Source organism: Leptopilina heterotoma, unplaced genomic scaffold (genome assembly GCF_015476425.1).
Source record: "Leptopilina heterotoma isolate Lh14 unplaced genomic scaffold, ASM1547642v1 Lhet_212, whole genome shotgun sequence".
In the NCBI taxonomy this organism is placed as follows: domain Eukaryota; kingdom Metazoa; phylum Arthropoda; class Insecta; order Hymenoptera; family Figitidae; genus Leptopilina; species Leptopilina heterotoma.
In genome coordinates, this window is record NW_025110930.1 from 2,027,589 (window position 1) to 2,044,574 (window position 16,986).

The following is a 16,986-nucleotide window of genomic DNA, read 5'->3' on the forward strand; positions in this document are numbered from 1 at the left end:
TTCGCAATTGGATCAATTTGTTGTAATTTGAAACTTTGAAGTTAAATTTTTAATTTAAAGATAAACTTTAAAGTATCAAATTGCAACGAATTGATACCAAAAGTGTGAGTCAAATAAAAAATTAAGCTTAATTTTTTGTATCAATTTGATCAAATTTAGTATCAATTTAAATTCAATTTACACAGTTGCAACAAAAATTTCATTTTTTTCCCTGACTTTTTCCTGATTTCCAGACTTTTTCCTGACTGATCGTGACTTTTTCCCTGACCCTGAAGAATATTTTGATTTACTCCAAAAGTTATTACATACTCAAAACAATGTTCTATTTCTATTATATTTATTTACAAATTTCTTCAAAAGTAAAATCATTCCAAAATCATCAATAACTTCTTTTTTAAATAAATATTTAATCATTATTATTTTTCTAAACGAATTTTAAAATTTTCAAATTCAAACCTTCTGAAATTCAATAATGAAAATGTTTTTATAAAACATGATATCATAAGAATATTGTAACTATAAATTCAAATTTTTAATTTGAACCCTTTTCAAAATTACAATTCTTTCTAAAAATTCCCGCTATAATGCTCTAAATATTCAATTATTTATAATTAAAAATTTTAAGTAAAATTCACATTTAATCAATTTTTATCAGAAACTTTTTTCGAAAATTCAATTATTTAAATACAAAAATAAATAATTTATTAAATAATTGGATATTTCTTACAATTGAATTTTTGTGAAGAATTTTACCAAAATTTCTAAAAATAATTGAATTCTTTCAGCGAATTTAAAAAAAATGTTAAAATAAATGCAGGTTTCTAGCATTTTATTTAAAAATTGTATAAAAAATAATTTAAATTCTGCCATAATTTTTTTTAAAGAATTGAATTCCTGTGAAGAATTTTATTTTTGAAAATAATTGGATTCCGGAGAAAAATAATATTATTTATGAAAATAATTAATTTCTTGTGAAGAATTTTATTCAAATTTTTTTTTAAATAATTGAATTTCTCAGAATTTATTAAAATTTTTTGAAAATAATTAAATTTCATTGATAAATTTCATTTAAAAAATGAAAATAATTGAAATCTGACGAGGAATTTTATTAATTTTTTTTTTAAATAATTGAATTTTTGGTGAAAATGTTTCTTTTTGAAAAGAAATGAATTGTTGGAAAGAATTTTATTAAAATTTCCTAAATAATTGAATTGCTTTGAAGAATTTTATTTTTTACGAAAAGAATTGAATTTTTATGAAGATTTTTATAAACATTTTTGACAATAATAATTGTATTCCAAGGAAGAATGTTATATTTTACGAAAATAATTATATTCTATGATCAATTATTCAATTTTCTTATAATTTTTTAAATTTACAAAGCATTTAATCAAAATTTTTTAAAATAATTGAATCCTCGAGAAAAATTTTATTATTAATGAAAATAACTGATTTTTTGCAAAACATTTTATTTAAATTTTTTTAAATATTTGAATTCCCATAAAAAAATGTATTATTAGTGAAAATAATTGAATTCTTAAGAAGAATTGTATTGAAAATAATTGAATCAATATAGGAAAATTTTATTAAAATTGCAATTTTATTAACTAAATCTTGTAATGAATTTTGTCAAAATTTTCTTAAGTAATAGAATTTTTAAAAGAATTTTACTTAAATTTTTCGAAATAATCGAATTTTTCAGAACTATTTTTTTTAATTTTCTGAATATATTTGAATTCTTTCGTGAAACTTAATTAGAGAATTAAAAATAATTGAATTGGTGCGAAGAAATATATAAAAAATTAGTGAATAATTTAATTCCTGTGAAATTTTTATTAAAATTTTATTTAAATAATTGAATTCTTTTGGAAAATTTTATAAAAATAGTAAATATTAAAAATAATTGAAATGAGGAAAATTTTTGAAAATAATTGAAATTTCGCCAAAAAATTTATTAAATTTTTTGAAAATAATTGAATTTCGGAGAAGAATTTTATTATTTATAAAGATAATTGAAATTTTGTCGAGAATTTTTTAAAAAATTTTTAACATATAATTGAATTTATCTGAAGAAGTTTATCACTTTTGGAAATAATTGAATTTCTTTAATTAGTAGTTCTTAAAATTTCTATTTAAATTCATTAAAAATTAAAATTTTGCTAAAATTTCAAATTGAAACCGTTGAAGTTTATCTATTTATGAAGATTGTAAACGCAAGTTTTTTTAAATCAAATTGATTTTGAAATTTTTAAGTAAAATTATTTATTAAATAATTTCTAAGTAATAATTTTGTGATATAGTTCTTCAAGAATTAAGTTATTTAAAAAGAAATTATTGTCAGAAATAGAAAAAATTGAAGGTTTTGTATTAGATTTCGTGGTAATTTCATAATTTATGAGGCAAACAAAAAAGACACCGAAATTCAGAATTTTCTTATAAATTCTAAAAGTTTCATTTTTTTCAGTGTTTTTAATAAAAATTCTTGATTTTTCCCTGATGTCCCTTACTTTTCCCTGAATTTTCTGACCTGCAAAAACCCTTTGGTAACCCTGATTAAGTATCAATTTTGTTATCAAGAAAAAGTCAAGAAAACTGTACATATAATGATTCTGAAAATATAATTCGAATACGTAATTTCGACCCGTTGATCCGCGACAAAACTTTTAGTGAACTCTCTGTTTTCAGCATTATTTGAATTCGTAATTCATGCGTTTTTTTTACATGAATTACGAATAATTAAGGTCAAGATCGAAATAAGTCCCGTATTTACTATTGTTACGCTTAACCTCGTCCTTCGCGAGAGTTTTGTCGTTATTTATGTTATTCACGGTCTTTTAATTAGAAACAAAACTAATAGAAAAAAAATTTGTTATCATCGAGTGCAAAGTAAGTTGCAAAAAAGAAAATTGTATTTTTTAGATATACAGACACTGCCGAGTATTGTGAGGGTGATTTTCTCAAAGAGCAACGAATCCAGAATAAAATTACGACTGTGGTTTTGGCGATATTTTTCGTGTCCTTGTTAGGTGTTGGAATGGGTCAAACTGCTGTCAATACTCTTGGTATACCCTACATTGACGACAACGTTGCCAGTCGAGAAAGTCCTATATATTTTGGTAATAAATATATCATTACACCTCTTTTAATTTTTTTTTGTCTTCTTTTAAAACTAATATTTTCGGATATTTTACTTATTTTCACTTTTACCAGTTGTATAGATTTAAAAGAAGGTTTTAAATTTTTATTGAAATATTTGTCTGAATTTTTATTCCTGTTTATAGTTTTATTGAAATGGCTCAAATTTTACTCCTGACATTATAGTAATCATTAAAAATCAGTGGATTATTCGGAATCAAATCGTATAATTAAAATTATATTCTGTTTATTATTAGCCATTACGATCGGCGTCAGGATTCTGGGTCCCACTTTTGGATTCATTTTGGGTTCAATGTGCACCAGACTTTATACGGATTTGTCCGTTGATCCTCCGATGACTCCTACCGATCCCAGATGGGTGGGAGCGTGGTGGTTAGGTAAGTTTTAATCCTTAAATTAGTAAAAACTAAAAATGTTTACTAATTTCAATTAGTGACTGACTTTTTGCTTTCGAATTAGTAAATTTTACTAATAAATTAGTAGAAATTACTGTTTATTAGTGAAATTAATTGAATTGACTAATTTGTAAGCAAAAAGTCAGTCACTAATTCAAATTAGTAAACATTTTTAATTTTTACTAATTCAAATTTAGAGAGTGAAGAATTGAAATTTACAATTTTTATTTTAATTGTACAATACTGAATATAATTTACAGTATTTAAGTTAAAAATTATTGTTAATTATATTATCATAAAAACATCTGCAGGTCTGTTACTCATATCTTCAATGCTGATGCTTGTTAGTATTGCAATGTTTGCCTTTCCCACAAGATTACCCACAAGCAAACCACAACCGAAAAAAACAGACTCCACAAAACCAAGTCTTAAAGGTAAGAAAAAAAAAAAAAAAAAAAAATAATAACAGAAAAAATATATGTAATTTTATCAAACGCTTAAACACTTGCTTTTTTGTATTTCACATTTTTTTTTATTTATTTACATCTATATTCGAAATATTAACACTTGCGGATTAAATTATTATTATAAAATTTCTTACGCAACAGTTATTTTTTGAATTTCTATGAGTAAGCTTTTTCTTCTTTTCATACATAATAATTATTTTCTAGAAAAAAAAATTATCACGATCTTGTGATATAAAGCTGATAAATTTTTATTACAATTCTGGGATTAAGATGTGACAAGAAATATAACTATTTGTTTTAGAAACTATTAAATTCAATAAATTTGTCAATATATATTTTTAATTTATTTGTCCTGTCGTAAATGAAACGAAAAAAAAATTAAAATGTAATTTATTACTCGGCTAACAGATGATTTAAAAGTTTTATTATACTTGACAAATTGAAAAATAGTAATTCTCAGGTGATTAATATTACAAATTATTGTTTCTAGTTTGATACACTTTTAATTGTTAAAAAGAGAATTCAGTTTATTTAAAAAAGAAGAGTTTCCTAATTAGTTAAAAATTAAATTTTTTTTATTTCTATTATAATTGCAGCTTCTTTAAATCTCTTATTCGTGATTTTTTTCAATGTTTACTGAATTTCATTTTTCTATTATAGGTTTTGACATTTTTTTAAAATCTTTTTCCGTAGTCCGCAATTTTTCTAAATTTTGAATCAAAACTCTTGTCAAATTTCCATCGGTAATTAAAAATTTATAAAAATTTACTTTTTTAGACTACCTAATTAAAATTTAATTTTCAGAGAAATAATGAAATATCCTTCAAAAATTTGATTATTTTTATTTATATTTTTCAACGATTCATTATTAAAATTGTATTCAAATTATTAATAGAAAATTAAACTTTTTTAAACAATTTTATTAAAGTTTTTGTAAATAAACATCTATTTACACTTTATTTATTTAAGTTTTCTTTTAAAAAATTTCTTTAAGTTTCTTTTCGAAAATAATGCGGATTTTTGAATAATTTTAATTGAAAATTTTGAAAATAATTGAATTGAACAAAGAATTTTATAATTTATAACAAATAATTTCATTCATTATAAAAATAACTGAGTTGTTTTAAAGAATTAATTAAAATTTTAGAGAATAATTGGATTCTTTCGAAAAATTTCATTAAAAATTTTAAATAAATGAATTCTTTCATAAAATTTTATTAAAATTGTATTAAAAGTAACTGAATTTTTGCAAAGAATTTTACTAGGTATTTATAAAAATAATTAAATTGTTTCGAAGGATTTTTAAAAATTTTAGAAAATAATTAAATTTTTTGAAAAATTTTATAATGAATTAAGAAAAAAAAATGAATTTTTTAGTGAAATTTTATTAAAAATAATCCAATTTTTGCAAAGATTTTACTAAAAAAATAATTGAATTCTTTCGAAAAATTTTCTTAAAAAATACAAAAAAAATGCATTCTTTCATGAAATTTTATTAAAATTTTATTAAAAGTAATCGAATTTTTGCAAAGAATTTTACTATTTATAAAATAATTAATTTGTTTCGAAAGTTTTTTAAAAATTTTAGAAAATAATTGAATTTCTTTGATAAATTTTATAACGAATTAAGAAAAAGATTTGAATTCTTTCGTGAAATTTTATTGAAAATAATTCAATTATTGCTAAGATTTAATGATTTAAAATAAATAATTGAATTGTTTCGAAGGATTGATTATAGAATTTTAGGAAATACATATATGAATTTTTCCGTAAAATTTCATTGAAATTTTATTGAAAATAATTGAATTTTTGCAAGAAATTTTACTATTTATAAAAATAATTGAATTCCTTCGAAAAATATTGTTATTTATATGAAAATAGGATAATTGAATTCTTATGAGAATAAGAATTATATATGTTAAAATTCGTGAAAATATAAACAATAATAATTAACTATGTACTTAAATTTCGATTATAAAATTATTCAAAAATTTATATTTGAAGTTAAATTTTTTTTTAAAAATTACCCTAATAATTATAAATTGAATATCACGTTTTGACCGTTAGCGCGCGTAACATTTGCGTTTTTCATTTTTAATTCATAGTTTTCTTAAAAGTATTAAATTGATACTAAAGTGGATCAAATTGATGACAAAATTTTGGATTAATTTTTTATTGGATCCACATTTTTGGTATCAATTCGTTGCAATTTGATACATTTAAGTAAACAGTAAATTTTTGTAAGTTTTTCTTTTAAAAAAAGGAGGGAAAGAGAAGAATATGTATGATTTTCAGTATTTTAAGGAATTGTTTCGATAAATAATGAATAATTCTTACCGATAATCAATTATTTTCAAAAAATACAATACAAGTTTGATAAAAAAAAAGGAGAAATATTCAAAAAGAAAATTGGCTCAAAACCTGTAAAATGTTTGGGCACTGTTGAAAAGTCCCCAAACACCTTTACACGCATACAGGTGTAAATAAGTAACTACCAGTAACTACAAGATCGTGCAAACGAATGAGTAGGAAGAACGTCGTATATGTACATGTGCAGGAGAGAATGTGTATATCGATAATATAGTGAACTGCGTGAGGTAGGGCAAGTTCATGGTCATATTATGTGTTGAACTGAAGTTACTCATGTGTGCGAGGGAGACCTATCTCAGCTGTTCTGTTGGGAGTCTCGACACAACATACTCAACATACACCCTGTATGTATCTCTAACGGACTCAGCCGCACTCGAATGACTTTTACTACTTAACTCACTTTCGTTTATCGCGTAATCGTTTATAGATAACTTCTAACCGTTTTCAATCGACAGGAATAATTCAAAAACTCATTTTCACCCGCCAGCAGAATCCACGCAGCTACTTATTGTTGTTTACTTATTTATTTCTTTTATACAATTAATCTTTCTTTATAACTTCTTTTCTTTTCTTCTTATTCGTATTCTTCATTTTCTTAATATTTGGGTGATTCTTCTAAAAGTGACATTTATAATGTTCTGATTATTTTTATAAAAATTACTCTCTCTAATAATTATTAATCACTAGCGAATGTTACGCAAATTACAAAATTTTTTATTTTCAAATCTGAATTTTTCAATAATTTCAGATTCAAACTTTCAAAAAATTCAATTATTTATTAACTGATATACTAGTTAATTATTCTTGTTTTAGAATTTCAAAACTTTTAATAAAATTCCTCACAAGAATTCAATTATTTTCATAAATAATATCATTCTTCGTAAGAATTCAATTATTTTTATAAATTAGTAAATTTTTTTGCAAACACTCCAATTATTTTTCAACAAAATTTGAATAAAATTTTCACGAACAAATACAATTATTTTCTAAAATTTTAATAAATCCTTCGAAACAATTCAATTATTTTCTTTTAACAAAGTAAAATCTTTGCAAAAATTAAATTATTTTCATGAAAAAAAAATTCACAAAAGTATTCCATTTTTTTCTTAATTCGTTATAAAAAATTTCAACAGAATTAAATTATTTATTTTTTTTTGTTAACAATTTTAATAAAATTCTTCAAAGGAATTCAATTTTTTTAAATAGAATTCAATAATTATTTTTATAAATATAATAAAATTCTTCTCAGAAATTCAATTATTTTCATAAATAATAACATTCTTCGTTAGAATTAAATTATTTTTATAAATTAGTAAATTTTTTTGCAAAAACTCCAATTATTTTTCAACAAAATTTTAATAAAATTTCCAAGAATAAATACAATTATTTTCTAAAATTTTAATAAATGCTTCGATACAATTCAATTGTTTTTTTTAATAGTAAAATTTTGGTAAAAATTCAATTATTTAAAAAAGAAAAAATTTACGAAACAATTAAATTTTTTTCTTAATTTGTTATAAAATCTTTGCAAAAATTTAATTACTTTCAAACAAATTTCAGAAAAGAATTCAAATTTTTTCTTAATTCGTTATAAAATTTTTTACCAGAATTCAATTATTTTCTAAAATTTTTAATACATTCTTCGAAAAAATTCAATTATACTTATAAATACAGTAAATTTTTTTGCAAAAATTCAATTATATTTATAAATAGTAAATTTTTTTGCAAAAATTCAATTATATTGATAAAAAGTAAAATTTTTTGCAAAAATTCAATTATTTTTGTTCTCAATTTTAATAAAATTCTTCAAAGAAATTCAATTCTTTTAAATAGAATTCAATAATTATTTTCATAAATATAATAAAAATCTTCTGAGAAATTTTATTATTTTCATAAATAATAAAATTCTTCGTTAGAATTGAATTATTTTTATAAATTAGTAAAATTTTTTGCAAAAACTCCAATTATTTTTTTAAAAAAGTAAAATCTGTACAAAAATTAAATTATTTTCAAAAAAAAAATGTAGGTACAAAAGAATTCAATTTTTTTCTTAATTCGTTATAGTAAATTTCAACAGAATTCAATTAATTTCTAAAATTTTAATAAATTCTTCGAAAAAATTCAATTATATTTATAAATTGTAAATTTTGTTTCAAAAATTCAATTATTTTCCACAAAAATTTCACGAAAGAATTCAATTTCTTTTTTTAATTCGTTATAAAATTTTTCAAAAGAATTCAATTAGGTATTTTCTAAAATTTTAATAACATTCAATAATTAAATGTTTAATTTCAATATTATTAAAAAACACGATTTTTTTATATACTTGAAAGAAATTGTTCAGAAAATTCAAATATTTTCAAAAATGTTTAAAATTAAAATTATTTATTAAAGAAACTCAATTATTTAAAAAAATCAATTATTTTAAAAGAAATTCAAAGAATTTCTTCAAAAAGAATTTAATTAGAATTTTCAAAAATTTTCACATAATTCTTCTCGAGACTTAAATTATTTTTCTAAATAATAAAATTCTTCGAAGGAATTCTATTATTAAATTTTTTGATAATATTCTTTGCAACAATTCGATGATTTACAATTAGATTAATTTAAAAAGAAAAATTATTAAAAAAGTTAAGAAATAAAAAAGCAAACAACAATTAACTTCAAACTGCGAACAGATTACCGGAATATAACGATTATTAATAATCAAAATTATTATTCACAGTCAATATTATTATTCATAGTCAAAATTTACTTAAAAAAAAATTAAACAATGTTATTAAAATAAATTTAATATGGAATAGATAAAATAATTTCATCTCACAAGCTTTTTTAAGAAAAATTAATGGAGAATTATTAAAGAATCTTTATCCGATTCTCTTCGTTTTTATTTTATTTATTCAAACTGCTCAGACGTTAATGAATTTATTATTATCAAATTGTTTTGTTTTCTTATTTAACAGGAGAGAATAAAAAATAATGTTTCTACATTGAACTATATTGAAATGTAATACTTTTATTTTGAGAGAATAAATTTAAAGGATACATTACAAGAGGAATTCTCCTTTAAGTATAAAATTACTTTTTAAGTAATCTAACTTGCAAAAAAAAGAAAAAATGTTGAATAATCTTTAGTGTAATTTTCGCAATTGTTAGCAATGTTCATTAAAATTCATTTTCTCGAACGGAAATTAAAATTTATTTTATGAAAACTATTAATCAGTGAGCAATTTGACTTTCTAGGGGAAAGTAAAGTAAACCTGTCTATCTTATGAGGACAATAAATAATATAGTATTTAGAGTCGAAATAGATGTACTTGATGATAATGAAAGCTTTAAGCAAAAAGGATATTCTCATTATTTATTATGAAGCTAATAATATAAAGCAAATATTATATCCTTATGAAGTCGATAATATTATATCCTTATGAAATCAATGATATTATATTGTTACGAAATCAATAATATATTATTACATAAAGCTTCTTTTTTAGTCTTTGTCAATTACAATAAGGAAGTTGTTACTGTATTAAAAATATTTTTTATTAGAATATCATATTCAATGACGCACGTACTAAGTGTATTGAATTTTCTCTCTAGAGAAAAAGTATTTGACTTAAGTGTTTGATAAAGTTAAAAAATCGTTAACAATAATGGTGTTACGTAAGTAATTTAGGTATAAAATTGTAAAAGTGAATATTGATCTTTTTTCCAGACTTTCCCAAAGCGATGAAGAAGTTGCTGAAAAATGACATCTTAATGTTCAAGACAGCCAGTAGTGTGTTTCATATTCTGCCAATTGCCGGCCTTTACACTTTTCTGCCCAAGTATCTTGAGAGCCAGTTTCGTTTACCGGCTCATCATGCGAATATGGTCTCAGGTAATTTATTAAAAAAAGAAAAAGAAAATACTGAGCTTCCGGATCACATATTTTTTTGGAAGTACCAAATTGTTATACAAAAGCTGATCAAATTGACAGCAAACATTTAAATCAGCACAGTTGTTCTGCAGATATCAAATTGTCCCAATTTGATATCTGCAGAAAAACGTTGATTCCCAACACTTTTGATTCGTTTTTTGTCTCAATTTGATATTCTTAGAAAAGCTCTGAATTTATGATTTAGTTCGTATGGGAAAAATTAATCATTTTCTGGTACAAACTACAATTTTTGTTCCTTCAGCATACTTTAATTTTTTTTTAATTATTTTCTCTTTTCAAATAAATCAACAGGTATCGGAGGAATTCTAGTGATGGGTTTGGGAATCACAGTCAGTGGAATCTTTATTTTGAGATGCAAGCCAAGTGCCAGATTTGTCGCCGGCTGGATCGCCTTTACAGCCATCATCTATGCTGCTGGAATGGGCACTCTCATGTTCGTTGGTTGTACGATGGACGATTTTGCAGGTCTGGTGCAGCAATCAGATGGGTAAGTGGTCCAGAAGAAACAGTATTTACCAAAAGCCATCAAAATTTTTTTTTCCTTTTATGAAAAAGAAGATTAAAATCACTTTTTAATGTACGAATGATCAAAAGTGATTTTTTGAATCAAATACAACGTTTCTAAGGATTACAACATTTTTTACATATATTTTATAGTCTTTCAATCTTTCAATCTTTCAATCTTTCAATTTCTTCAGATTATCCAAATTCGTACCGACCTGTGATCCAACTTGTGACTGTGATCGAAATAAATTCAATCCCCTCTGCGGGGCTGATGGCCAAACCTACTTTTCTCCTTGTCATGCAGGTTGCTCAAACTACACCATCGTCGATGGAAAAGTCGCTTCGGTAATTAACATAAAATACTAATTAATAATTCCATCATCGTTATCAATAATTTCTATCATTATACAGTTTAATTACACTTCCTAACAATTCAAACTTTAGTCCAAATCCAAACAACCGAAACATCATAAATATAATTCAAACTTTAAATCAGTAGATTGAGAATAAATCAGTAAATAAAGTAACTAAAATAAATCTCACCGATTGAGATAAATTTTCCGATTGGTATTAATTTTTAGTTTTTACTGTCATAAGAAAGTTAAAAATGTTAAAATACATAAAGAGAAAATTAAAGAGAAAATTTCTATGGAGCAGGAAGAATCGTTCAATTGCAATATATATTTCTGTTTGAAATTACTTTCAATTACACATTATTAGTGCTTTTCTAGGAAACGATTTCTACTCGCCGTCATTTTTCAATGGAACCTATGTTTTTTTGTAGTTTTCAGATTGTCAATGTATTGGTTCAAATATAACTGGATTTGAAACCTTGAACACTGCGACGAGTGGATATTGCGATCTCGAGTGCAACAATTTCTGGATCTACATGATTTTGTTTTCGCTGTCAGTTTTTATTCACTCGACCAGTGAAGTTGGATCCATGCTTCTCATTCTTAGATGTGTCGATCCCAAGGACAAAGCAATGGCACTTGGTCTCATACAATTTGCTATTGGATTATTCGGTAATTTTTTTTTTATCTAATTCGTATTGTAATTATTTCTTTTTTAAAATTATTTCAAATTACTTGTTTTATTCTAAACTTTATTTCAAACTAGAAAATGTTACGGAACGTCCTATTCCATTTATTATTATTATCATTATTATTATAATTATGCAAATTACAAAATTTTTTATTTTTAAATATAAATTTTTAAACAATTTCATAACCAAAATTTAAAAAATTCACTTATTAGGTGCATAATTAATTATATTTATTATTGTTTATATTTTCACAAATTTTAATATAATTCTGCAGAAGAATTCAATAATTTTCATAAATAATAACATTCTTTGGAAGAATTCAATTATTTTTAGAACTAATAAATTTTTTTGTAAAATTTCAATTATTTTCAACAAAATTTTTAATAAATCCTTCGAAACAATTCAATTATTTTTTAAAATAGTAAAATCTTTGCTAAAATTCAATTATTATCAATAAAATTTTCCAATAGAATTCAATTATTTTCTAAAATTTTAATTAAAATTCTTCCCAAAAAATCCAATTATTTTCAATACAATCTTAATTAAATTTCTCCAAAGAATTTAAATTACCATCGAAACAATTATATTATTTGCAAAAATTTTAATAAAAATCTTTGCAAGATTTCAATTATCTTCATAAAAAATAAAATTCTTTTAAAGATTTCAATTATTTTCTTAAATAATAAAATTCTTTGGAGAATTTCAATTATTTTCAAAAATTCTTATTAAATTCTTCGTAAGAATTCATGTATCTTCATAAAAAATAAAATTCTTTGGAAAATTTCAATTATTTTCACTAATAATAAAATTCTTTGGAGGATTCAATTATTTCCAAAAATTTGAACCTAATTCTCATGAAGAATTCAATTTCTGTTTCTTAAATAATTGAATTCTTTACTGAATTTCAATGATTTTAAAAAAATATGAAACAAATTTTTGTCAAGAAATCCTTTCGAAGTAAAATTTATCGCAAAAATTCAATTATCTTTATAAGAAGTAAAATTGTTTTAAAGATTTCAATTATTTTCAAAAATTTTAATAAAATTCTTCCTAAAAATTCAATTAACTTCATAAAAAAAAATCTTTTAGAGATTTCAATTATTTTCTTAAATAATAAAATTCATCAGAGAATTTCAATTATTTTCAAAAATTTTAATAAAATTCTTTGTAAGAATTCAATTATCTTCATAAAAAATAAAATTCTTTGCAAGATTTCAATTATTTTTAATAATAATAAAATTCTTCGGATTATTTTAATTATTTCCAAAAATTTGAACCAAATTCTTATCAAAAATACAATTTTTTTTACATATAAATAATTGAATTCTTTTCAGAATTGCAATTATTTTAAAAAATTTGAAACAAATTCTTGTCAATAAATCGTTTCGGATTAAAATTGATCGTAAAAATTCAATTACTTTCATAAAAAGTAAAATTCTTTCTAAAAATTCAATTATCTTCATAAAATGTAAAATTCTTTCTAAAAATTCAATTATCTTCATAAAATGTAAAATTCTTTTAAAGATTTCAATTACTGTCTTAAATAATAAAATTCTTCGGAGAATTTCAATTATTTTCAAAAATTTTAATAAAATTCTTCCTAAAAATTCAATTAATTTCATAAAAAATAAAATTCTTTTAAAGATTTGAATTATTTGCAAAAATCTTAATAAAATTTTTCCTAAAAATTCAATTATCTTCATAAAAAATAAAATTCTTTTAAAGATTTAAATTATTTTTTATAAATAATAAAATTCTTCGGATTCTTTGCAACAATTCGATGATTTTTAATACAACATTAATTTTAAAATTGAAAATATTTGAAAGAAATTAATTATTTAAAAAGTTAGGAAACAAAAAAGGAAACAACTACTAACTTCAAATTGCGTACAGATTACCGGAATACAACGATTATTAATATAGAAGAAGATGATTTATTTGTTTTGTTCTAAACTTCATTCCAAATTATGTTTTTTATTCTAAACTTTATTCCAAATTATTTATTGTATCCTAAACAAAATAGTATGGACGTTCTAGTGTGTATAATTTAAATTATTCTTTTAATTGAATAAAAATAGGACTTTATTAATGTGAAATTAAATTTTTTAATGAAATTTTTAGGCAATATTCCGTGTCCTATTGTTTACGGAGCCGTGGTGGACTCAGCCTGTCTAGTTTGGGAGTATGCTTGTGGTGAGCGAGGTGCTTGTTGGCTGTACGATTCAAATGACTTCAGGATGTTCTTCCATGGTACGTGACTTGATTGTTAAAATTGTCCAAATTCTTCAGGTCCTTAATCCTTCGATTAACCATCATCACCTTGCCAAATTTTTATTACTGATTTACATGAATGTCTGCATGAACAACAAGACACATCATCCATAATATCATTATCATTTCGTTTACATTCATTAACGTTCAGAACTTAATATAATAGCAGTCAGGAAAAAACCCTGAATAATAATTCCTTTTAACAACTATTGAATACATTTTTCTTTTTTTTTAGTGAAAAGGAAGAAAATTCCATTAAATTAACAAAATTGAACCATATTTCAGGTACAACTGGTGCTCTACTATTGTTAGGATTTTTCGTCGATTTAGTTGTTTGGTACAAAGCAAGAAAAATAAGTTTCACCGAAGAACCAGACGGCACGGTTGCAACAACAGAAGAAATGGCAAATCTAAAAGCTAGGGATGGTGGAGAAAGTGACTATCTTTAAAGTCGACATTGATTCTTTTTCTCTCGTGAAGACAAATACTAGTCCAAAAATAGAAAGGTATCCCCCCGCTTATTTCTCTGGTTAGATTGGTCCGCAAACCATTACAAGATTAATTGTTCAGTACGTCACAACTAAAATTGATTCAATCATTTTTAGTTCAATTTACCGCTCATGCCAATCTCAAAAGAAAAAAAAAACTATTTACACAGCGTTGGGATCACATATTAAAAAAGTACTCGTTATATTTTTACTTGATACTATATAATTATACAAATGAAAACTAAGAGAATACGCTTAGAACGAAATAGGAATGAATGCGACAAAATGCCATAAATTGTAGAGGTGTTTAGCTTATATAATAATATAGTTTGTAAAATTGTCAAAATTTCAATTTTAAGCGCAATTGAGACAATTGTAAAATTGAGACGTTAATCAGAATAAATTTTTTTCTGATTCACTATATTATGTGGAAAATGAAACCCAGTGGTCTTTAGTCAATGCTCTCGAATGACCATTTTTTTAATTAAATAAATTAATATTATTTCTATTATGTATTCTGAAATATGTAAATTCTGAAATCAGAATACACAATTGGGAGGAAGTAAAGACTTGATAGGAAATGTGATTGCTGTAATGTATTTTTTAATTATAGAGAAAAGGCAATTTGCATGCATGAAAAAAAAAATAATAAATTGTCCATTTAATTAATATGCAATAAGGAAAATTTGAGTTTGGTGCCTGTATTGCGCATATTGAGCCGTGAATTTTGCATTGATTTTAAAAAGCAATAAGTGAATCAAACAATATATATATAAATATATTTGAAAAAAAAACATTTAAAACACTATAAATAGGTAATTTTTAAGAAAGTGAACAATTTCGTCGATATTGACATTTATTATATAGATTTTTCTGTATCCGATATCGATAGAGAGAAAAACAAATCATTCCTTGATGAAAAGAAAAGAATTATTCTGTATATACAATAAAAAAAAATAATTTGTACATAGAAAAATATCTTCAGAGGACGTAGCTCTCTTTGGGAGCGCCAGTCAAAAATAGATTGTTATATTACAGTGAAGAATAGTCAAGTCTGTTCTTCAAATTTATTGTGATCCAGATTAATTACTCTGTTTAGAATCTAACTTTTAATTATTTAATCTATGTTGTTTTCTGGTCTTATGTTGCGATGTTATTTTTTCCCACTTTGACTAGTTGAAACGACTTTATTTAGTAGTAAGCTACTGTTACTAGCACTAGTTACTAGTAGTACTATTACTAGTTACTAGCAGTACTAGTAGTTACTAGTATTTCTAGTACTAGTAGTTACTAGTATTACTAGTACTAGTAGTTACTAGTATTACTAGTACTAGTATTTCTAGTACTAGTAGTTACTAGTAGTACTAGTTACTGGTAGCACTAGTAACTAGTACTAGTACTAGCAGTTACTAGTAACTAGTACTAGTGCTACCAGTAACTAGTACTACTAGTAATTCGGAAGTACTTTGTATGTGTACTTCTTTAGTTGATAATGTTTTTTTGTTTTCATTGATCGATTATTGTAAACATCACATTGCGAACTACCAGGGCCGTGATTATAATTTTAATGATAGATTATGAGCCAATGGCGTAATTAGGAGGACGCTCGAAAATTATCGATAGATTTTCTCATTTTATTTATTCTTTTTTTTATAATTTTTTCTGAATGATTTGATTATTATTTTTGACTTTTTTAATTTGAATTTAAAATAATGTCTTCAGTTGACTTTTCGCTTCTGAATTAGTAAATTTTACTAATAAATTAGTAGAAATAACTACTTATTAGAAAAATAAAATTCAAAAGCAAATTTAATTAATCATTAATTGTAAATAACTGCGACAATATTTAGTGGAAGCATTTTAATGAATTTCAATTGAAAGATATAAATTTAGAATTCAGTTGAAGAATTTAGTGAAAAATTAAGCGACCTCTTGATTATAAGTCGATATCTATATCCAGGAATGAATTATAATTTGGTATTGGAATTATATTATATCGATAGTAATGAAACTACCTCTTATCCGTCATCGTCTCATTTTCTCATTTATTAAAAATTTTAAACTGTAGAGATTTTTTTTCCATCTCGAAATATATTTTCGTCCAGTAAAATTTCTTTTTTTTCGCGAAAATTGTATTTCAAAACGATTAGAAAATATTTTTTGAATTCTGCAAAAATTGGAAGAATTATTTTTTACTTTCTTCTAATTTCGTAAATTTGATTTTTATTTTTATAAAATGACAGCAGTATTTTTTGTACTTTTCTTTATTCAAGATAAATTGTATCAAAATTCTTTTTTATCTAATTTTTTTCAGAAAATAAAGTACAGGAAAGAAAATACAAAAATACAT

At 22.9% G+C, this 16,986-nt stretch overlaps 1 protein-coding gene across 2 annotated transcripts in view; it reads left to right on the plus strand.

Moving 5' to 3' along the window:
* Window positions 1-16,768, plus strand: part of LOC122501611 (solute carrier organic anion transporter family member 74D) — a 61,118-nt gene extending 44,350 nt beyond the window's left edge. For both annotated transcript variants that reach the window (XM_043611213.1, XM_043611214.1), the window contains exons 4-12: window positions 2,920-3,116; window positions 3,393-3,533; window positions 3,863-3,985; window positions 10,104-10,268; window positions 10,620-10,815; window positions 11,027-11,177; window positions 11,617-11,857; window positions 13,999-14,127; window positions 14,434-16,768. In XM_043611213.1, the coding sequence (XP_043467148.1) occupies window positions 2,920-3,116; window positions 3,393-3,533; window positions 3,863-3,985; window positions 10,104-10,268; window positions 10,620-10,815; window positions 11,027-11,177; window positions 11,617-11,857; window positions 13,999-14,127; window positions 14,434-14,597 (1,507 nt within the window). In that variant the 3' untranslated portion in view covers window positions 14,598-16,768. The remainder of the gene's footprint in view (window positions 1-2,919; window positions 3,117-3,392; window positions 3,534-3,862; window positions 3,986-10,103; window positions 10,269-10,619; window positions 10,816-11,026; window positions 11,178-11,616; window positions 11,858-13,998; window positions 14,128-14,433) is intronic.
* Window positions 16,769-16,986: the final 218 nt, after the last annotated feature.